General features: G+C 35.2%; 1 protein-coding gene across 1 annotated transcript in view; it reads right to left on the reverse strand.

The window, feature by feature from the left end:
• Positions 1 to 24648, reverse strand: part of LMLN (leishmanolysin like peptidase) — a 48080-nt gene that overhangs the window by 14290 nt on the left and 9142 nt on the right. The window contains exons 5-13 of the mRNA XM_052646764.1: positions 24090 to 24213; positions 20527 to 20705; positions 16715 to 16820; positions 13004 to 13098; positions 9071 to 9188; positions 7694 to 7801; positions 4664 to 4740; positions 3230 to 3340; positions 1594 to 1726 (exon numbers count right to left, since the gene is read on the reverse strand). Coding sequence (XP_052502724.1) covers positions 1594 to 1726; positions 3230 to 3340; positions 4664 to 4740; positions 7694 to 7801; positions 9071 to 9188; positions 13004 to 13098; positions 16715 to 16820; positions 20527 to 20705; positions 24090 to 24213 — 1051 coding nt within the window. The remainder of the gene's footprint in view (positions 1 to 1593; positions 1727 to 3229; positions 3341 to 4663; positions 4741 to 7693; positions 7802 to 9070; positions 9189 to 13003; positions 13099 to 16714; positions 16821 to 20526; positions 20706 to 24089; positions 24214 to 24648) is intronic.

The following is a 24648-nucleotide window of genomic DNA, read 5'->3' on the forward strand; positions in this document are numbered from 1 at the left end:
ACACAAAAAGAGTAATATACTACTGGAGGGGTATTTCAAGGTTGTAGTAGTTTTAGAAATAAGCAAGGTAAGCAAATTAGTCTAAGTTAAGTTTTTATTAGATGACAAATTTGATTAATATTTTAAAAGGATAAATAGAAAGAGTTTTAAGAGCTGAAAAAACATAAGACTAATTCATAAAATTAAGATGTTTTAAATACAATGTACTTCAAATGTTTTTAGGAGACTTAATTTATATGTTGTTTTGACAAATTTGAAAAACCCATGAGAAAATGAATGAGATAATATATATAATATCTGGAAACACCAAAGGAACAAGGTAGGTACCAGAAAAATTTTAAAGATTTCACACTTCATACCAACTCACTGAATTACAGTACTAAGTGCAGAAATATATAGTCATTACCTTACAGTGTCTAAAACACTCAATGGGGTTATAGACATATGTAGGAAGCTCAAAATTTAGAAGCAATCACTTTAAACTCACTTTTGAGATAATTTCTGACTTGTGGCTCCTTTGTCAATGGCAGGCAGTGTTAAAGCTCTTTTAGAAATAGCTACTTCAACAAAAAGCTTAAAGCCTACATCAGAGATTCAGACTGAACACGTGCGACCACTGTCTTCACCTTTTAGATACCATTAGGCAAACTTGTCTAGAGCAGAAATTCCAAGCCTTCTAATTAACTGGATTAGAGTACTTTAGTTACTTTATTTTTTTCTTTTTAAAAAATATTTTTATTTTATATTGGAGTGTAGTTGATCAACAAAGTTGTGTTAGTTTCAGGTACGCAGCAAAGTGATTCAGTTATACATATAAATTCTCTATTCTTTTTGAAATTCTTTTCCCATGTAGGTTATTACCGAGTACTGAGCAGAGCCCCCTGGACTATACAGTAGGTCCTTACTGGTTGCTGTTGTTCAGTCACTAAGACGGGGCTGACCCTTCACGACCCCGCGGACTACAGCGTGCCAGGCTCCTCTGTTCTCCACTATCTCCCAGAGTTTGCTCAATTCGTGTCCACTGAATCAGTGAGGCTATCTAACCTCATTGGTTATCTACTTTAAATATATCAGTGTGTACATGTCAGTTCCAAACTCCCAATCTGTCCCTCCTCTCACTCTTCCTCCCTGGTAATCGTAAGTTCGTTCTCTAAGTCCGAGTCTGTTTCTGTTTAAAATAAAGTTTAGGTATAAACTTTAAAATAAGTTTAGTTGTATCTTTTTTTTTTAAAGATCCTGCATATAAGCGATATATTTATCTTCCCAGTCAGTTCCTTTCTTTAAAGAGCCTTGTTTTTTTTAATATAAATTAAAGACGAAGACTTTTGAAACAAATAGTTTAAAAAATACATTAAAATAAATATTCTAAATGTCTCTTACCACTACTACTAGGCATTGCTAGATATTAGCTAATCGTTATTGATTACACAGTTTATAAAGAAATGAAAAACTTCAGTTTTTTCTAACTTAACAGAAAACAAATGGAGCCTGATAAATTGAAAAACTTAAGAGCTTAATTCACTCTTCCAATTCAAAATGGAGACTTCTTTTTAAAAGGTTGATTCCTGAAACTGTGCCCCAAACAAGTGTTACCTGGTATTCCTGAGGTAAAGGTTTTGGAAACTTCTGCAAATTGCACACTGCAACTGCTCTCTGGTCCTGTCTGCAAGTTAACTGCAATGGATTACTTCTGAGTGTGTTACAGTAAGGGTTCAGCATCTGTCTCCTGCAGACAAAGATTAAAAATACCATGGTATCAAACTCTAAAGAAGATATTAGAAGTCTATTCTAGAGTTTGTCTTTTCTGTTACAATTGCAATGCTTTTAACATTCTTTTTTAAGAACTTGCAAATAATATCAGTTCAGTTCAGTTCAGTAACTCAGTCATGTCCAACTCTTTGCGACCCCATGAACCACAGCACGCCAGGCCTCCCTGTCCAACACCAATTCCCGGAGTTTACCCAAACTCATGTCCATTGAGTCGGTGATGCCATCCAACCATCTCATGCACCATCCCTTCATTCTTTCTAAAGTTATTTCTCCACTGTTCTCCAGTAACATATTGGGCACCTACCGATCTGGGGAGTTCATCTTTCAGTGTCCTATCTTTTTGCCTTTTCATACTGTTCATGGGGTTCTCAAGCCAAGAATACTGAAGTGGTTTGCCATTCCCTTCTCTAGTGGACCACATTCTAGTATACAATATCATTATTCCTAAGAAACCCACCAAAGTAGAACTAGTATCTTCATTTCACTGATAAATAAATAGTTTGAGACATTTAGCTTGTGCAGAATCATATAGCTGATGAGGGATGGAGATGGGACTTAAACTTCTCTCTCCAAGGTCAGTGCCTTGCCCATTAGAGAAGTACCTGGTAACAAGCACCACTTCTGTTGAAGATGTTAGTCTTACTCTTCTCATCTGGGCTAGGTCTCAAAGTAGTTTAATCACTGAGTTTCTACTAAGGAGTTTGAGGGCTGAGTTAAAAGCCTGCTATGAGGAAAGCCGTTCATAAGCAGTAACATGAAACACTGCAGTACTTTTGGGACAGTTAGTTAACTCCAGTACAACAACCTGATCTGCTAGTGTTGTTGTTCCCAAATTTTGGTGCACATCAGAATCATCTAGAGAAACTTTTAAAACCTCCATGCTCACCTTGCACCCCATACCAACCGAATCAGAACGTCTGAAGTCAGGAATCAGGCATTGGTATGACTTATAAAAGGACAAATTGATAATTTTAAATTAATCAAAATTAAAAAATTTTGCTTCATAAGAGCCCTATTAGGGCTTCCCTGGTGGCTCAGTAGTAAAGAATCCACCTGCCAATGCAGGAGACATGGGTTCAATCCCTGTTCCAGGAAGATCCCACATGCTGCAGAGCAACTAAGCCCATGCTCCACACCTACTGAAGCCCACGCACTAGAGCTGTGCTCCGCAACGAGAGAAGCCATTTCAACAAGAAGTCCATGCCCTGGAACCGAAGAGTAGCCCCTGCTCGACGTAACCAGAGAGCAGCCCCTGCTCGCTGCAACTAGAGAAAGCCCTAGTGCAGCAACAAAGCACCAACATAGCCAATTTTATTTTTAAAAAAAGGAACCATGGATGGTTTCTACACATTTTGAAATTAAACGGTTCAGACCACATTTTGAAAACAGGGACACTGGATACAGAACAAAATCAGAAGTAAACTGTTAGCAAAGACAATGAGAGGAAATGCATCCTTACTTTTGTCTCTGCTGATCAATCCAGAATTTACAGCTCCTCCTGACAAAGTCACAGCCCATTCCTCGGCCCCAGTCTAATTTCTCAGCCATGCTGTAATTAGCTTTATACCAGCTGTGGAAATAACCCAAACAAAGCACTTTATATTACTGTCACTTAAAAAACAACTCCAGCGTATCAATTATAAATCTTAACAATGAGCAAACTAGGACCTCAAAAAGGATTTTGGTGACCATCCCCACAGATGAGCATTTACAACCAAAGTCCCAGCTGCACAGGATCACTGCACCAGGGACTAGGAACCTTTAGTCTTGAGGGAAACATGAGTACTTGAGGGTGCTTTTATATTTGAAAAACACCAAACCACATCATTTTTCCATTGTAACTTTCAAAGACGATATAAGTCACAGAGGAGAAAATGTTTAAGGTGTGGGACAAGGAGTATAAAAGGCAAAGAAACAGAGAGAATGAGAGAAAAACTGGAATTGTGTTGCATCAGAAAACAGAAGAAATGTTTTAAAATTAACCAGTGCCATGATTTCCCTAGTGATTCATACACTCCAAGATGCTTCTGCATCCTACCTGTATCTTAAAGAAACCAGCATTATTTACAGAAGGGCTAGAAAAACAGAGCAGCAGGACCACTTCTGTTGGTCATTGCTTATTAAGGGATAAATGGGAAAGAGTGATAATAGCGCTAAAAGGAATCCAGCATTTTTTTTCTTTTCAAAAATATGAATTTGCCTACTTGGTCCACTGAAAACAGTAAGAAACAAGGACAACCCAGTAGAAATTAAGAGTCCCTGGATTGTGGTTTCTAAAAGCTATTCTCAATCAAAAGGAACATTCCTGTGCTCCTTGGAAGACTGGCTAATGCCAGATCTAGAATACAGAGCGTGGGCAGGTCAGTCTGGTGCATCTTGCCATACCAAAGAGCAAGGAAGCCATCAAAACTGAGACTCATCAAAATAAACCCAAGAGCCCACAAAGAAAGACTCCGATTGCAGTCATTTTAAAACAGTATTCTGTTGCTTTATAAGAAAGTTCTACTGCCTTAAAAACCAGGAATCTCTACATAAATCAATTTCACTTGTAATTAAAAATACTATTTATATAAGCTTTTCCTTCATATCATCATGCCCTCTATTTATTAAAAAATAAATCTCATTTATTTATTTATAAGGGATTTAGTTTTATTCTACTACATACCTCAGGGTCTCAAACATTTATTGAATGAATGAATGGAGTTGGTATAGGTAATGGATAGCTAACTGAAAAAAATTTTTAAAACAGGTATATTTAAAAAACAAACAAACACAGGTATATTTATCTTCAGTGTAAAATATATTGCTTAAGTTAATATTCATTTCACCTTAATAGTAATCTTAATATTCATTTCAATAAACAATTCATGTAAAATTCTCACAGCTGTCTTACCCAGTGTCCTCCATTAACGCCAGAGTGATGCGAGAGAGGACTCGGTTCTGGGTATGAGAACCAGTCATTGCTTCATTCTGAAAATCACCAACAGATTTTAATTAGAAGACTGGATTCCTTGCAATTCCCAATAATTTCCATGATTGCTTTGATGTTGCCATGATAGGCAAAATGTTGAAGGTGTGAGAGACTGACAAAATGTTGACTTAAAGTAGTAAAATATATAAGCTTTCTTTAACAGACTGAAGCTTAAAGCAAAATCTACTCTCTCCCTCAAATATCTATATTGTGTACAATTTCCCTGTAATGACAGATCACTAGCATTTAGAACTCTGTGATGAAAAAGAAGATAAATATATGGAAACAGAAATATTGTAAAAACATTACACTATTAAGGCAAAGTAATATTGGTGGTTGAGACAGATGCCCAGATAATGGAGTGGAGAATGGAATACTTGCTTGAATTACAAAGAAAATGCTTTTATAACCAACTTTTTATACTCTGTGATCACAAAAATATATACTAATACAAAAAACAGGTATCACAAAATCATAGGGTCAAAGGAGTTGCCTGAGGGATACAAAATATCATCAAGGTCTACTATCTACCCAATGTGTTAATTAGTGTATAATGAAATTCCTACCAGGAGGTCACCTAATGGTAACAACTTCACTGTCTCTTAAGAAAGTACATTGTATCTTTGGGATGCTCTGATTCTTCTTTTTTGGGTAGGGGGTGTGCTGCATGGCTTGAGGTATCTTAGATCAGGAACTGAACCACTTCTTGGCAGCAAAATCATGGAGTCCTAACTACTGGACTTCCAGGGAATTCCCATATTTTGTTAATCTTTATGTTGAATGTTGGATTGCCATTTCAAGTACTTTAATTTCATCTTTTTAAAACACAGCTCAAGAACACAAAGTTGATTTCAGAGGAAAGGCAGCAGTTAAGGAAACTAGTAAAATTGCTACTTTCAAGTCTTCTATTGAAAAGTAAGTAAATTTTCATTTCTGGCCCATCTGTAGCTTTCTAAAGAGAATCACTTGAGAAAAACTGCTTAAGGAATATAAAGAAAGTGAAATTCCCATGTGAGATAGAAGTGTACATGTCTTCCGTAAGTTTCTATCATTGTTACTTCACGGTCACCCAGATAAGGTCAGTACAAGCACTAACTTCATTCTTTTCATAATTTTGCTAACTTGGATCATGATGTATGTAAACTGCAACCGTTTACTTATTTAAACAGACCTCTAAAAAATATATATTATTGTCATTCAGTCGCTAAGTTGTGTCTGACTCTTTGCGACTCCATGGACTACAGCATGTCAAGCTTCTCTGTCCTTTCACTATCTCCTGGAGTTTGCTCAAACTTCCTTTGATCCAGAAATTCCATCCTTCTTTCTACATAGACAGATCTGATCTTGCATTAACTTTCTAGTTCTGCTCCCCTGAAAACCTAATAAGGGTGGAATGTCAACTGTGTTACTAGGCAACAGGACTTAAGATATGCTTCTGGACTTGGGATTATTGTAGATGAACATGAATACCTGTTGGTTAGCCACAGTTGGGGACTTCTCTGTGTGCAGTGAGTCTTATGGGTATGTCCCTTACAGGTATCTGGAAGTTAAGTCTATGAAACTGTTAAAAAAAACAACGCTGGTCCTTATTTGCAACATGGTACCTCTAAACCAGGCTGGTTCCTGTACACCTGTTATGGTGGTCTTGTGCTGATCGTGTTTGAGCCAGAGAGAGAGGGAAGAGGCATGGATGATAGCCTAGATTACTGTGCAGAGTACAAGAGAAATGCCTGACTGCCATGTTGGCATACTGTACTTTCTCTCTTGTATCCTAGTATTTTTTGAATGTGACCTGTTTCGGGTTCACAGGTTTGACCGGCTTTTTTCTGAACCTAAGAACACACTGGAATGCCACTCCTGTATGGCACTGAAGATATAAATAAATCACTCATTATAACATTTTTAAGATAAAACATTTAAAACATAATTATTCATTGACATAGGATTACTGTCACAAGCATATAACACTATGGTGGTTTAGTCACTAACTCGTGTTGTGACCCCAGGGACTGTAGCCCTCCAGGCTCCTCTGTCCATGGGATTCTTCAGGCAAGAATACTGGAGTGGGTTGCTGTTTCCTTCTCCACATGTAACAATATGTAGCTATTTAAAAATAAATAGATCCAAGTATAAAGTATATTCTACTAATGGATGTACTTCTGTAATGTGAACGAGCTCATATGAGACTGGCAAATAAGGGAATCACATCAGTATAAGATGGAACCATGTTGGTTCATAACGATTTCTCCTGGATTGTAATGCTTTATGCAGTGGAGCAACAGCAGCTAAATGAATCACTTTGCTGTATATCCGAAACTAACACAGCATTGTTAGTCAACTCTGTTCCAATATAAGATAAAAATTAAAAAACACACAAAAAACCAAAATACACTAAGATATCTGAACACAGCAACAGAGGAATGCTGGAAGGAATGTGCGTGAAGTTCCATGCTCTTTCCAATTGGCTCAGCAGGACCAGAGGCTCTGTTTTAGAAGTACTTGTTGCACTGTTTTTGTACACTTCACTCTTTTTACATTTTACTCTTGTCCCCATTACTTAGATTTATAGTCTCCCATCTATCTCCCATTGCTTTTTGCTGTTGTTTAAGGTAAAAGAAATACTAAAGTAAATAAATATAGAAGCTTATTTATTCGAAATACAATGTGTTTTTAGACTGAGCTAGTACTTTTATTACGACTTATTGCTTTTGTTAATGACTTGGTCTGTGTTTCCCACAAACTGTTATTTTTTATTTCGAAGAAAGACATTGCTTAGGAAAGCATACACTGTATTACAGCAGAAGCATTTGTAATTCCTCAGAAAGTATATCGTTAAATGGAAAAAGCTGCAAAAATGCATGAACCTATTAAAAAAAAAAAAAACTACGTTAGTGTATCTGTCTATTTTCTTAAAGAAAAAATAGGTCTAGTAACATTTTCAAATAAACTGACCTCTAGTAAGCGCTTTTCCCAATGGTTGAGCTCAGTGCCCATGCCACCTTGATTTTCAAGTTCCATTCCCTCAAGAACTGGACAGTTGAAGTGTTTCCGTGCTTCATCCTAAGAATCAGAAAATAAATAAATTAATAAACCCACAAAAGTACAACATAATGGCAAATTCCCTAACACAATGGATAAGATAAAGTAGGCACTAAGGAATTACTTTGATGAGAAGACAGAATGTCTTTTAAAAATATAGCTTTTAATATAATTAAATATTTTGACACCGTCATACTTTTCTTTGCTATTGAACTACTATTCTCTTATTTTTTCCTCTATTTGAAGATTTTGGCTTTAAGTCATATATTTTAAAAAGTTATAGACTGGTATGATTGCCATTTGTAACTTTTGTGTCAACAATGATTTTAACGCAGGTATAAACTGCTCATATTATGGACAAGGTCTTTGTTGAGAAAAATAAGTTGTTCATTAGAAAACAATTTTTTCCTTTTGGTTTCATCTGTACATCAGTTAAGAGTATGAAGTACAGGGATGGGCGATATTCCAAGAGCAGCGGAAAAGTTCAGAGGTCAGAAAGAGCTGTATGTAGTTAGTTAAGAGAGGGGGTAGGGAGAATAGGTTTCTGTCATTAAATAAGCGAGTGAGATGATTAATTTTATGTATCAACCAGGCTGGGGCAAAGTGCCCACATATTTGATCAAACATTATTCTCAATGTTTCTGTGAAGGTGTTTTTGGATGAGATTAACATTTCAATTAGTGGACTTTAAGTAAAGCTGATCACTTTCTGTAACATAAATGGGCCAGTCAGTTGAAGGTCTTCATAGAACAAAGACTGACTTCACCGCTGAGCAAGAAGGAATTTTACCAGTTGACTGTCTTTGGACTCAAACTGCAGCTCTTCCCTGTTTCTTCAGCTTGCCAGCTTACCTCATCAGATTTTAGACTCTCTAATAAACCTCCATGACTACATCAGCCACTCCTTAAAATAAATCTCTTCATCTCTTTCTCTCTCAACAAACACATCCTGTTGGTTCTGTTCCTCTGGAGACCCTCCTGAATAAAACTGATTCCAAATGAAATGATCAGCAATTATGCAAACAGTACAAGTGATCCTAAGGGGTATCACAACAGAGCACTGGTATAACAACTTAAAGCAGTGGGTAGAATGGAGCCATTAAGTCACCGCTAAATTTTTCTTTCTCAGATATCTCGTGGCCTGCAACTTTTTTGTACTGCCTTTATGTTTCCTACTACAAGCTTTGAAATTTAATCACTAGTTCTTAAACAATAATGATTAGTAAAGAAAGGACAATAATGAATGAAAAGAGCAGACAGCTCATGAGACATGAAGCTCAGTAATACTCACAACAACACGAGGTGTTACTAGAAGATTAACAGTGTGAAGAACTCTCTTATTATCACGAATGTCCCATAATCTCTCCACTTTTCGAACTACTTTATCACTCCACTGATATAATCCAAGACTGCAATTAAAGAATACAAATACAGTCCTTCTTGCAAATTTGTCACTTTATTTTTTTAAGACCTTTATTTATTTTTTTCCCTGCCACAGGTGTACATGAGCTCCCAACAAATTTGTCACTTTAAACATAGTAGTGTTTATGAATATCAATATGAAATTAAAATATCTGACCTTATATCTGACACCAAGTGCAAGCAAAGACTTGATAGCATTTTTAAATTTAATTTTAAATTTAACCTTTAATCTTAAACTTTAAGAGATTATCATCACTACTTTGCAGATAAAGAGACAGAAGCTTAGAGAGATGAAGTAACTTTCTCAAATTCAAATAGCTAATACTGGGCTAAGATGACAGTGAATTATTTCCTCTTAACAAATTTACTGGATAAAACAAAAGCATGTCTAGAGAGATATCTAAGTATTGTATATATTGAGACTTAACAGAAGGTGACAATTTAACTTAATTTTGCTATTGTTGTTTAGTTACTAAATTGTGTCTGACTCTTTGCAACCCCATGGACTGTAGCCTCTGTCATGAGAGGATAGGTTCCTCTGCCCATGAGATTTCGCAGGCAAGAACACTAGAGTGGGTTGCTATTTCCCTCTCTAGGGGATGTTCCCAACCCAGGCACTGAACCTGTGTCTCCTGCACTGCAAGCAGATCCTTTACTGCTGAGCCCCTGGGGAAGCCCTTTAACTTCGTGAAAGTGTAATTTACTTAACAATTGTGCTGTAAAGTAAATTATACTTTTTATAATTGGCTATCCAACAAGAAAAAATTAAATCCCTATTTTAGGGATAAAATCCCTATTTTACTCCATATACAGAAATAAATTCCAGACAAATGTCAGTAAAAATGGCAGAGTAAGGACCACTGAACTTCATGAAAGCAATGAGGAAAGTATCAAAATTAGCCAAATGAATTTTTTTCAGAACTCTGGAAATTAACCAAAGGCTTGCAGCAATCCAGGAAGCACTTCTTTAAGAGAAATGGATGAATCTCAGTAAAAACAGCAAGCTTTGTGGCCATTTCCCATGCCCTCACTCCAGTTCTATCGCAGCCTTGAAAACCAACAACCCACAGTCACAGTGAAAACCAGCAACCTGGCAGCCAGAGAGAGCAGAACAGGGTTAATTGGCAGAATGCATTAAAAAAAAAAAAAAAATGATTCAACTATGCCTACAAGATACACGGTTCACAGTCAAGGATACAAATAGGTTGAATGTAAAAGGATTAAAAACATGTATCATGCAAATAGTACTCAAAAAAAGAGCTGGAACATTTATACTAGTATCAGACAAAACTGTTACTAGAGACATTTTATAATGAAGAAAGGGTCAGTCCACCAAGAAGACATGATAAACATGTATATACCTTACAAAAGAACCCCAAAATACATGAAGCAAAAATAAATTCTAAATGGATTAAAGCTATGAACATAAAAATTCAAATAATAAATTTACTAGAAAAAAATTTAGAATACTTTTATAATCTTTTAGAGCAGAAGAAACTGTCTTAAGCAAGAAAATAAGATAAATAATGTAAAATTTAAAAACTTTTCTGCATGGCAAAAATATGATAAAAAAATAAATGGGAGAAAACAATCTCCTTTGGAGAATCTATCTTGCACAAATAAAAACACTACCACAAAAGTGTTATGTTTATTATAGAAAACTATAATGGTCATCAATTTTCATTGTTATTTTCTGGCTTTTTCCTAGATTACTTCTACCACTGACCCTATGAATCTCTCATTCTCAACAATAAAACAGAATATAAAGGAATTAGTTTTCCCACCATTATTTTATGAAGGTTTTACATGTTATTCAAAGAATTATATGGTAAACACTGTATACCCAATAACTGTTACTTATTAATCCTTTGTTTTATTTGCTGTATATCTGTTCATCTACTCATGCCTTGGAAAGGTTATTCTTAATTCCTTTTCTTTTTCCACAGCAAGGCAATGTTTAAATATAAACAGTGAACAAAGCCAAAAGGAAAAGAAACAGTGTTTACCATATTAATAACTCCAATATTCTCTTCACCATTCACATTTCAAGATTAATGGTTTCTCCAAATAAAAAGGTGAGGGCCAAATCCAACTCTCTATGTCTACCATCTGAATTTATTACTCTGTTATCTCCAGTTATACTGTAAGATTTTCTGCTTTTAAGGAATATCTAAAATGTAAGAAAGCACTGCAACTATCAGCTTAATAATGGTTCTTATGGGTATCTCTCTCCTCCTTATCACTACACAGATGGTCCCACTCTTACTACTTATGTGTTTCCCATAGAGACCACAATTCTTTGGAAAGACCAGACTTCTTCCAGGAGTTCAGTTCAGTTCAGTTGCTCAGTCACGTCCGACTCTTCGTGACCCCATGAACTGCAGCACGCCAGGCCTCCCTGTCCATCACCAACTCCCGGAGTTCACTCAGACTCATGTCCATCGAGTTGGTAATGCCATCCAGCCATCCAAACAAATACAATCTAGGAAGTAAAACATCTATTTCTACATTACAATTTTGTTTCTAACAATTTTGTTGTTTAACATGTACTCTAAAAAAATATTATGATGAATAAAGTATTATCTGTTTTTAATAATTATGCACTTCCAGCTACCTAGAAGTGAGAAGAGAAGGAGGCGACAGAGGATGAAATGGCTGGATGGCATCACTGACTCAATGGACATTGAGTTTGAGCAAACTCAGGAAGACAGTGAAGGACAGAAAAGCCTGGTGTGCTGTAGTTCATGGGGTCACAAAGCAGACACAGTTGAGCAACTGAACAATAAGCTACCTAAATGGAGATCTTCATATGAGAATTAATTTTTTATTCTGTATCTGTTTACCACTCACTACTCTAATTATGGAACAGTGTCAGTACCCTGAGAAGGTTTCCTTACGTGCCTTCTCAATCTGTTCCACTTGCATGGCATTTATTAGCCTATGGCTTCAAGTAAGATCACTCATCTGTCTTTTATCATGGACTGTTTTTAAACTCCATACAACTAACTAGACTATGGCTTCTTTCATTCAACCCTATAACTACTAATTTCGTTCATGTTATTACATGTAGCAATATTGTGTTCTTTTCAGTGCCTTGTAGTTTTTGATTATAGGAATAAATTAAAATTTATTTATCCATTCTTCTATTGATAGACCTTTGGGTGGTTTCCATTCTTTGTTTATTAATAACAAAACTGCCATTAATATTCATGTACATGTCTTTCTGTGGACATGTGCTCTTAAATTAGATATATAAATCCATGCAAATGGTTATAGTTCTGTGACTGATAGTCTATATAAAATTCTTAATCTTTTTTTTAGTATTTCTTAGTATTATTCCTTTTAGGCCCTGAACTTCTAGATCACTGCAAACATGTGAAATAAAATATAGTTTTAAAAAACTGTAAAATACAGTTTACAGTTAACATGTAAACAATGCGATGTATAGACAATAATTATTAATAAACCAAAATATAACCAACCCATATTCTCCCATGGCCTGACTCTCCTTTAAAGTAATATAAGCTACTACAGAGTGGTGGAAAAGAGCTCTGCCTGGCAAGAAGAGTCTTCACTCTTTGGGTAAGTCACTTAAGTTTTCTCCATTTCAGTTGTTTCATCTGTGAAATGAAAAGGTAAAGCTAAATAACCTCATATCCTATCTTGTTATAATAATATAGGATATACAATCATAGGCTAGCCATAAAGCCACTATTATTTGTAGAAACTAACATACAAGAATTCTCAGGTTTTAGTCTTAGCATCCTCCTAAAAGAGAATAAGAACAAAAAAACCCAAATACCTATAGTTAAAAGGTGGGAGACCATCTGCAAATCTTGAAGTTAAAGGATTTCCATCTTTATCGTGGTAGAATGCAAATAGCCCAGCAGAGAAACCCTGTAAGAAAAACTTCAAAATGTCTTACAGTGAAAAATATCAAATCTGACTATAGATATCACAACATGCCACTATCAAAAGAGAACACTGATATAACCACATAAAAGCATCATGACAATACTTCTGTAGGAACTTGCCATATACTGGAGTAGGACTGAAATTATTTCATATTATGAATTTTAAATTCCAATTACTAAGTGAAAAAATCAAAAGCAATAGTAATGACATTCTTTGGTTGGTATAGACAACGCATTTATTTGTTTAAAGATGTGTTTCTCACAGGTGGTCCTCTTTACATGAACTTACTAATAAACTATATACCTGCAACCAGGGAATGCTACTATTGAGAATAATTAACAATACAGTTCAGAGCAGGGGAGTGTGCTCATAAGAATACTCATAAAAATTAAAAAACTTTGATCCCAAAGTCCGTACTTAATATATATCTATACCTAGGAAATGACTATAAATGTATGTATATGTAGGGGAATGTATACTCTGGAAAAAAGGCTGGAAACATATATAGAAATGTTAGCTGTAGTTCTTTTGGTGGTAACATGTAAAATCATCTGTATTTCTATAGATTTTCTTTACAATGTGAATCTGTCTACAGTCACATTTTTAGACAATAGTTTTAAGAAGTCTTTAATAAGATAATAGATACTTTACATAAATGTATTCAAAGTCCCATTTGCTATTCTCCCCTCTCCCAAATAAGACGAGGAAATGGGCAAAAGAAGAAAAACAATTACTGACATTGGACATCTCCTCTTTCATGAGTAAGATTTCTTTTCTTACTTTCTTTCCTAACCTAAATAACTTAAAAAAAAAAGCACTTTTGTAACTACTAATTTAAGTAATCAATTTCATTGGCAAATTTCTTTGCTTACATAACTGTGGTCTCTGTGTCATTCGAGGCTTTCCAAACTAATTAATGGAATCTATAGTATTATTTTATTCCTACATTTCTTCTTTTTTAATCTCTGAAGATGCAAAGGATATTTAATGGAGTCAGCTAAGAAAATCTAAATAGTTTTTAATATACAATTCATTGAGGTAATATAAAGCTTAAAATAGTATGAAGTGCCTCATCCTTTAGAATATTCTAAATTCACATATTTTTCTTCCCTATCAAGTTGAAAATTTTTCTAAGCACACACATTTCAGAAGGCATATCTAGTACTGAAAGTACCAGGAATGACTATAATTGATAGTTAGAGCATATATAACTTTATAGAGAATAAGTATATTTGTTAAACATTTAATTCTTACCATCCTCCAGAATGGTTTTTGAGACAAACTAATGTTTTTAATTTCTTAGGTTTTTGCAATTTTTAAAATACAAATATACAAAAAAGTTAAAAAATCTAAAAGAAACTTATGTCTACTCTTTAGGAGGATTTAAGATATAAGTATGGATGTGAGAGTTGGACTGTGAAGAAATCTGAATGCCGAAGAATTGATGCTTTTGAACTGTTGTGGTGGGAGAAGACCCTTGAGAGTCCCTTGGACTGCAAGGAGATCCAACCAGTCCATTCTAGAGGAGATCAGCCCTGGGTGGTCTTTGGAAGGAATGATGCTGAAGCTGATTGGCCACCTCATGCGAAGAGTTGACTCACTGGAAAAGACTCTGATGCTGGGAGGGATTGGGGGCAGGAGGAAAAGGGGACGACAGAGGATGAGATGGCTGGATGGTATCACTGACTTGAAAGACGTGAGTTTGAGTTAACTCCGGGAGTTGGTAATGGCAGGGAAGCCTGGCGTGCTGTGATTCAAGGGGTCGCCAAGAGCTGGACACGACTGAGCGACTGAACTGAACTGAACTGAACTGAAGATATAAGTTTTGCTACGTTTTCTTTAGACTTTTTTTTAAAGAAATTAAAAAACACTGCAGAATATTGTTGAAGGCCTATTACCTTAACCCTTTCTCCTCTCTCTTTTCCCAGAGGTAACTACTACCTTAAAGCCAATGTACATATTACGACAATAGTTAGCTGATTTCCTGTCAATATAAATAACTTAAAAATATCAGTCAAATTTACAATCATTTTCATCATAATTAGACATTAGCAAAATTACTGATTTGTTTTTTTGCAGTTTCTATTCACACCATTTGAGTGATGCTGAGTTGTGCTTCATTTGTTTCATCTTGTTCCTGAAATAAATTTTTATTATTTTTATTTAAAAAAAAAGTCGGTGTACATAGTAACTCTCATGCATCCTTTTACATTCAATGGTGTCTGACTCTGAGACTCCCTGACTGCTAAAATAAATCTCAATATGTTCTTATATACTTCTTGACCAACTGGACCTTTTCTTTTGTGACCTCCCTGTTTATAATCCAATTTACATCATGTCTGCGACTTCTGCATTCATGTTTACTTATACATTAGATTTAAAACCTGCTGGGTTTTTTCTTTTCTGGTTCTCTCAGCATCAAGTATCTAGAGTTTTTGGAGCTTAAAGCTGAAAATGTTTTTTAAAATGATGTTTGCCTTTCATCACGATAGCAGGTTTGACCTACTTTTTTAGTAAAAGGAAAACATGATACATTTTAGAATCTCCTTACTTGAAAAACATAACTGCTATCTGTATACACTAGAGTTTCACTGAATTATTCAGGTATTCACTGATTTAAACAAATGATACATGATAGCTCATGGAAAAAGACTAATAAATAGCCACTAATATTATTATACCTTACTATGTAGAGTATGGTGCTAAACCATTTATATACTTTATCTTATTTAACCTTCAAGAAAAAAAATTCACTCTAGTATGTACTACTATCTTCATTTTATCTATGAAACGGAGACTTATAAAGACTAAATAATTTCTAATAGACCTCCAAGATTTTTAGCAGTAAAGCTAAGGAAATTCACACCTAGATCTGTGTGATCTATTCTCTCTCTTAATCACTGCATTTTACTCCCATCTATTATATTTTCTAAACACATGAAAGACATCAGGAAGACATTTCCTAGGTCTTAGGCAACTTCATATAATTCCCTAGACATCGTGTAGAAGTTTACTACTTTGGACTGATTGGGGAAAAGCAAAGAGAAGTTCTGAATCAGTTAGTATATATAAAATTTAGAAAGCCTAAATAGATCAGGAAGACGTTTAGAAATGAGATCTCTAAAAGAGAGAAGACAGATCTATAACCTGCTATCACTTTTTTTCCCTTAAAGATTAATTTATTTGGCTGTACCGGGTCTCGGTTGCGGCATTTGGGGATCTAGTTCTTTGACAAGGAATTGAACCCATGCCCTCTGCATTGGGAGTGCAGAGTTTAAGCCACTGGACCACCAAGGAAGTCCCTAGGTATCACTTTTAATTACTAAGTCTCTTCTTAAGAAGCTTAATCATTTTTTCAAAACTCCTATTTACCCAATGGATTTACTTTAATTATTTTAAGTAGTATAACTCAACCTAGCCACTATCCTAATCACTAAAAATTCTCTATCGGCTATTGACAGATGTCTAATCAACTAGGTTTTATTGAACACAATCTAAAAAGCCACATAATCTTAAATTTTAATATATAATTAAAATGAGAGTATAATCAAAAACTCAAGGAATGAAGGAAAGAATAATAGTTAACAGCAAAATTTACCAGCGCATGAATAATCTCATGTTTCACTGTGGACAGCATCCCAACAAACTCCTGAGGCTGGGTAGAGATCATATTTGGACACAGGTTAGCATATCCTGCTATTGGCCTGTTAAAACAGACATTGAATTTTTAATTATATTCCAGAACAGTGTGTATTATGATATCTAGTAACCTATATTTTTCTATCAAAAAATGATTAAGGTCAGAAAATTATTTGTTAAATATCAAATATGTCATTTTATAACATAACATCTAACTTTCACTATATTTTATTTCTAAGACTTATACCTGTTTTTCCCTATGATACAGCTAATCAACACTTGTTCCCAGGAAAGGATAGAGTCAGTTAATTATACCTCAGTGTGAATTTGTAAAATAGGTCAATATGTACCAAAAAAGGAAATGAACTGGAAAACTTAAATTCTAACACTATTTTACTCGCAAAACTCATTTCTGACTTCAGCATTTCACTATATGTACAGGCACAGGGACAGACAAGTAGGTAGAGAGAGAAAATAGTTATATAATAGGACAGACAATAAGCAAATCATCCAGGTTGCTGCAAGTTACAGAACCCTCTTATTTCCATTTCATTATTCTTCTCCTTCTGTCCCAGCAATGCCTTCATTAACATAGATTTTTATCTTCCTGTCATCATCTTTCATATAGTATTTTATACCTTCTAGAATCTACAGAATTCTATATCTCTTTATGAGCCTAGAACTTAAGAATCCAAGAACTGACTGGGACCTAGAGTAATTCAGTTTCACCATGCATCTAACTGTCTTTCAAAAACTGTGCCAAACAGCAATATAAGGAACCCCAGTTTTTTCTCCCAACGCTACCTTAACATTTTACCACAGAAATATCACAAACCTCCCCAAACAGTGATAGCCTATTTACAAAGTAAGAGGCTTTTGTAGGTAAAAAAAGCCTTACATAGGTAAAAAAGAAACAAACAAACAAACAAACATACAGTGCACTTCTTTTTTTCATACTTGAAAACAACAGATTTACACTTAGAAAATTATGACTATAATTTACTCACCGAAATGTTGCCATGGTGACCTCTAAAATATAAAATAAATGTCTCTGTCAAGCTCAAACCCTCAGGGACTTCTTAAGCATTTAGAGTAAAACAGCCCTGTCTGCTTCTCCCTACAGTGCATCTCCTGAATCTCTCATCCTCAACACCAACAGGAAGACAGAGCTCTTTCCTAACATCAGCTCTTACCCAGCTCTTTATGTGGCTGGTGCTGACAACTGTCAGCTTATAGCTCAAGTTTCACTTCTTCCAAGAGGCCTTCTTTGTCCAGTTCCTCTAAACTATGCTTGCCTCCTTTTGTTCTCTTTTGTCTCGCAGCACCCTGTCTTCTTCTACAAAGTTTATTTATCATATTTGAAGGCACATGTCTCTTTCTAACTGTATTTAACTAGTACCTGACTCCCTCTGTAATCTGTAAATTCCACGAGGCAGGTACATGTGCCTGTTTCATTCACCTAGTCTGCTGGCAACATATTAAGCACTCAAATATTTATGGAATGAATTAATGCATTATAGCAGTTTTGAAGGAAAGTGCCACTTCTATCATAAAGGATTAAAAACACCAACTTAAGATATTGCTCTTTCTTTTAACGTCAACGTTCTTCTAAGAAACCAGAATCTTCCCCAGGTATGAGAAGACAAACATGAGTAGCTTCAAATTCACTGACACAAGGAACGTTTATTCTTTCATACCTAAAGTGAGCCAAATGTTCAAGTGCCTTAAGAAACGTAACAGCAGGGCTTTGAAAGTGAAACAAATCTCTGGGCTATGGGATTCTCATCTATGTGATAATTCCTATGCCGGATTCTCTCCCTAAAAGACAATTAAATACTTTAAGTACTTTCAGTATTATCAGGTGCTAAAAAGAGATGAACTAATCTAGACCCATCTCAACATGGGATTTTATACCCCTCTCCCTACTTCCACAGGGAACCCATTCTGTTTCTAATACATAAAGTTCACTTTTGTTTTTTTAAAGTTCACTTTAACATGTCTTTTGTTTAAAAAAAGTAATAAAAGCTCACTGAAAAGAGCTATATATCCAAGTTATAGAAATGTATGAATGAAGTAAAAATCCCTTATTTTACAACCTACCACCACTAAAGTCCACTATCACAAGTAACTGCTATTAACAATAGGGATGTTTTATTTTTAGAGTGACCTTCAACCCCAGTTTGCCCAGAACTGAGGGATTTCCTAGGTTATGGGGCTTTTAGGTCTGACACAAGAATACTCCTGAGAAAATGAGCATAGCTGGTAATCCTGATTATTTTTGACTTTTACCTTAGCATGTTCAAATCCACAAGCAGATTTTTAAAGCAAGTATAAAATCATATTATGTACACTGTTCTACAATGTTTGATACTCAACAGTATATCAAAAATGAGATTGTGTATGGGTGTATTCACAATCCATATGGCTTGGGTCAAATTAAGATAAAGAACCATGATTTTGCAACATTGCTATTAAGAAGGTATATTTCTCAAAGACATCTACTTTGAGATGTGTCTCATTTTATTAAGTAGCTTATTCATTTAGCACTTCAAATACCATATTTGCTTGATACTGACACTATTAATTATAAAATATCACAAATTTAATGATAGCTTCTCAGGAAAAAATTGAACATTCTATTAAATACATATATTATTTTCTAAGAATACTAAATAATACATATACATCAGCAAAAGCATCTAGTACTTTCTTCTTCAGTAATATATTAAATATTTCACTTGAAGTATTCTCAGCATTCAGAAGCTAAAGATTTTTGAGTTTATTTCATGGATCAACAAATATATGGTATCATGCTAACAGATTGCTTTCATAATCCATGATGTTGATTTTGACCTCAGTACTGACAGTATTACTCTGAAGCATATATTAGTGTTTCCTTTGTACTGTCTACTTGATTCTACTAACAATTTCACTTTTTTCCCTTAAATTAATTAGAACTGGTAGATGAATGTTCAGGAACTCACCAATGGTCCTTACAAACAGTGAACAAGTCATATTAACTCTCTTCAATTGGAGAATGTCGCACATAATCTATATCGAGACATGTCAGTTTCTACTGCCTTTAACTGATTTGTCTGGTGTGTGATAGGCAATCCTCTGTATACATAATAACTTTATTTCAAGACTACTTCACTGAGAAAAAATTTTTTGAAATATTTTATAAATAAAAAGGAGGATTCTAAATTTTTAAGAAATAACTAAGTGAAGGACATATTAAGTGATATGAAAATTAGGTGATTAGTTATTTTCAGCATCTTAAAGTTTAGCACAGAAGTGCTAAAGTTAAAGTTCAAACTGTTTCCTTAGAGAGGTATTCATCACTTCCAAAGAAAATTCTATTGACAGTAGACTTTTTCTTTACTCATATTACCATACGCATAACAGTCCTATAACTTGATTTCCCCTCCACACCCACATCCAAGCAGTATGCTGTTTCTTACTACTGGAGGTGGGTAATCTGGCAAATGCGAACTCCCTGGACTCTAAACACTCAGAATACGCTTTGAGAGCTCTTTTAAATTTATTACCTTAATTGGAGGATAATTACAATATTGTCCTGGTTTTTGCCATACATCAATATAAATCAGTCACAGGTGCACATGTGTCTCCCCATCCTAACCACCCCTCACCTCCCTCCCCACCCTGGGAGTTTTGTTTTTTTTAATTGGAGGCTAATTACTTTACAATATTGTACCCACCCTGAGAGTTCTTACATTAGATCTTGGGAATAAGTCTTGGGGGGAAGCTTACCTGTCCATTTTTGCTTCCTGCTGACAATAGGCTGCATAAGAGATGATGTTTTCATGGCTGCACCTCTCAGTGGCCAGAGCACCAACATAAAGAACAAAGTCTGCATCCCGGACTCCCTCTTGGTCTGGCACACCCACTGCTCCACAGGGCCACTTACCGCCACAACAGACTCTGCATTGCTATGCCCACAGGGGACAACAGAAAATCAGACCAGAGATAAGGTTAACTATAAGGGCTTTTAACTTACAGTGAATCCAGACTTTAAATACGCATGATTTAATTTTTACTTATTAATTCTTCAACTTTTATCAAAGTCCATATCTTTCTCTGGGGCTTCCCAGGTGGCACTAGTGGTAAAGAACCTGCCTGCCAATGCAGGAGATGTAAGAGACACAGGTTCAATCCCTGGGTTGGGAAGATCCCCTGGAGGAGGGCGTGGCAACCCGCTCCAGTATTCTTGCCTGGAGAATCCCATGGACAGAGGAGCCTTGCAGGCTACAGTCCATGGGGTCACAGAATCAGACATGACTGAAGTGACTTGGTACACATGCACACACACATTCATACGTCTCTCTACTCAGTTCCTATCTCTAATTTTAGATTTATTTTATTAAAATTTATACTTTATATACAATGATCATAAATGTATAATATTAATTAAAACAGACAACAGCTATTTATAAAGGGCATCCCTGCTGCTGCTGCTAAGTTGCTTCAGTTGTGTCCGACTTTGTACGACTCTGTACGACCCCCATAGATGGCAGCCCACCAGGCTCCCCTGCATCCCTGGGATTCTCCAGGCAAGAACACTGGAATGGGTTGCCATTTCCTTCTCCAATGCATGAAAGTGAAAAGTGAAAGTGAAGTCGCTCAGTGTGTCCAACTCTTAGTGACCCCATGGACTGCAGCCTACCAGGCTCCTCCGTCCATGGGATTTTCCAGACAAGAGTACTGGAGTGGGGTGCTATCGCCTTCTCTGAAAGGGCATCCCACCAGGGTACAAAAAAAGAAATAGAAAAGGTTTTACTAAACCCTGAAACTAGGTGAAAATTACAAGGAACCTTCTTATAAATACATTTTTTAGCAATTTTCTGTGAATCTGTGGTTATTTCAAAATAAATAAAAATCTTCATCCAGTGGAAATACATTCCTATTATGAAGTAATTCATGTATCTTATTAAAACTAAAAATAAAACAGATAAAACAAAAGTATATAAGGTAAAAAGTTACAGTCATCTTTATAACACTACCCTTATTTCTAGTTTTCTAAGCAAACCGTGCCCTTTTAACACCTGCTTTTTAGAGAATTTCTATCAAAGTTCCTAAATAACCATAACCTCCAAATTATAAACAGGAAAATCAGTAAATGTTGGGTTTTTTTTAATACATAAGTGATGTTTGTACAGAGAGAAAAAATAGAAATTCTCACTTCTGCTTACTGTTGCTTCTCTAACACACATATTTATAATTTTAAAATTCAATTACTTTAATCTGCTAATAGTTGGTGTTATGAAAAGCTGTGACTTAACAGCATTCTTTTCCACGATCTTTCATTTCTTCAAAAAAAATTTAGGAACCACCCCCAAGAAGATAAAACAGAATTTGAAATGACAAAATTAAAAATAAAAATAGGAAAAAAGAAATGTGCCTTAAAATGTCTAGGAAATGTCTCTAAATGTCTTAGCACAAAAGATACATATGTAATTAATAAGTTGTTTTAATTTTGAAACATGTCCCTAAAACCCTTTATGCTCTTCAGGAGTTTGATAAAAGAAATGGAAGCTGACTAAGTTAGCTGAATTAGTGCCAATATAGGGTTCAAAAAGCCTTTGGTGAGCTTCAGATACCTCAAGAAAAAATTACAAAGTACACTTCAACCATATGCTTAATTTTGCTTATAAAATCAATGTTCAATAACACATTTATTTTCTACAAGTAATGAGAGAACATAGAGAAAAACATCTAAAGCAATAATCATACTTTTCAAAAAGTATGTATAAGTTGGTTTTCTGGTTTATGCATTTAAGTTTTTCTATTTTTTCTGATACAAATAATATATGCTTAATATGAAAAATTGGAAAGTTACAAAAACATATAACTTACCAAATAAAAGTCCCCCACAATCCAACTCCATGAAAATCATTAAAATTTTAATGTCTCCAGATTTTTAATATATGTATGTTTCCAATTACTTTATAACTTTTTATATGTGTGTATATACTTCTTTTTATTGGGATTCCCTGGTGGCTCAGACGGTAATACTTATTTTTATTACTTATGCTTTTATTTCAGCTTTATTGAAAGGTGAAAGTGAAAGTGAAAAGTCAAAGTGAAAGTCACTCAGTCGTGTCTCTTTGCTACCCCATGGACTATATAGTCCATGGAATTCTCCAGGGGAATTCCCTTCTCCAGGGGATCTTCCCAATCCAGGGACTGAACCCAGGTCTTCTGCATTGCAGGTGGATTGTATACCAGCTGAGCCACAAGGGAAGCCCAAGAATATTGGAGTGGTAGCCTATCCCTTCTCCTGCAGATCTTCCCAACCCAGGAATCAAACTGGGGTCTCCTGCATTGCAGGCGCATTCTTAACGAGCTGAGCTGGAAGCCCAATAAGTTAAAGTCGCTCAATTGTGTCTGACTCTTTGCGACCCCATGGACTCTCCAGGTCAGAATACTGGAGTGGGTAGCCTTTCCCTTCTCCAGGGGATCTTCCTAACATAGGAATCGAACCCAGGTCTCCCTCATTGAAGGTGGATTCTTTAAGAGCTGAGCCACAAGGGAAGACCAAGGGTGAAAAGTTGATAATTTTTAATTTTTTAAATAAAACAGGCTAACTACCCACACTGATTTACCTTAAAAAATTTTTTATTGAAGTATATTTGATTTACAACGTTATGCAAATCTGCTATACAAAGTAACTCAGCTATACATATAATACACATTCTTCTTTTACATTCTTTTCCATTAGTTTATCACAGGATATTGAATATAGTTCCCTGTGCTATACAGTAGGACCCTGTTGTTTATCCATTCTAAATTTAATGTTTGCTACAATTTATTTATATAGAGATCGATTTCATTCTTTAACAGCTGTATAGTATTCCATTATGTGGTTATGCCATAATGTAACTAGTATAGGTATATTTATAGTTTTGCAAAGAATACCCTTGAACATATATTATATAGTTGTAAGTATTTTTAATGGAATACATTTCCATGATGGGTTGAACCTTACTTTTATTTGAAGAGATAAGGTTAAACTGCCCTTTAAAAATACTGAGGTATACAGCTGCTAAAAGATGTTTTGGAGAGCAAAGAAAAAGTTCTAAGCAGAAATGATTCAGCAACCCCAGAGATAAACTGAAAAAAGAAAATAAATAGCTACATTCATCTGAAAACTAATGAAAGAATAAAATCAGCACACCCAACTGTGATTACTTTCGGTAGAGAATGAAGCTTTTGAACTTAAGTCTGTAAAAACTTCTGGAAACAATCACAGATTGAAAATCTGTTCTAAGTTTATCCTAAAGAATGAAAATGTTGCAAAGAGCAGGGTGAACTACCTGGAGGTGCTCCTCGGGCACTATAATGGGACCGCATTTTGTATGCTCTGCACATTCCTCAGTACAGCATCTATGGTGATCATTTTCCTTCCGTAGGTATTGGTACTGGTTTGTTGCACATTGTCTTCAGTTCATTTTTACATTAAAGTTTAATTACAAAAAACAAAAAACAAGATTAGTTCATAGCAGTTAAAAACACTGTAAAAAAAACTAGTAGCTGCTTTCATTAATAGCTACGATTTTAGTTAGAAAAGTAGTCTCAGAAAGAATTTTGGTTCCATGGGAAATCTTCTTAATGTGGGTTTTCAAACACTTCAAAAGCCTATACTGTACACATAAAGGAAGAAGGAAGGCGAGATGGGGAAAAGGGTACAACTACACCCAAAGAAAAGACCCAGTGGGTCCCGTCATAATGGAAAATCAGGGAAAGAATGACTACCCAACATGCTATTTTATTCTTTTTAAATATCTACAGTTTGGTCTCTAAGAACCAGCATAATAAAATACTCCCAGTATAAATTTCAAAAGTTGCCATACTGACAGAATGAAGAGGACAGAC

Source organism: Budorcas taxicolor, chromosome 1, assembly GCF_023091745.1.
Source record: "Budorcas taxicolor isolate Tak-1 chromosome 1, Takin1.1, whole genome shotgun sequence".
Taxonomy (NCBI): Eukaryota; Metazoa; Chordata; class Mammalia; order Artiodactyla; family Bovidae; genus Budorcas; species Budorcas taxicolor.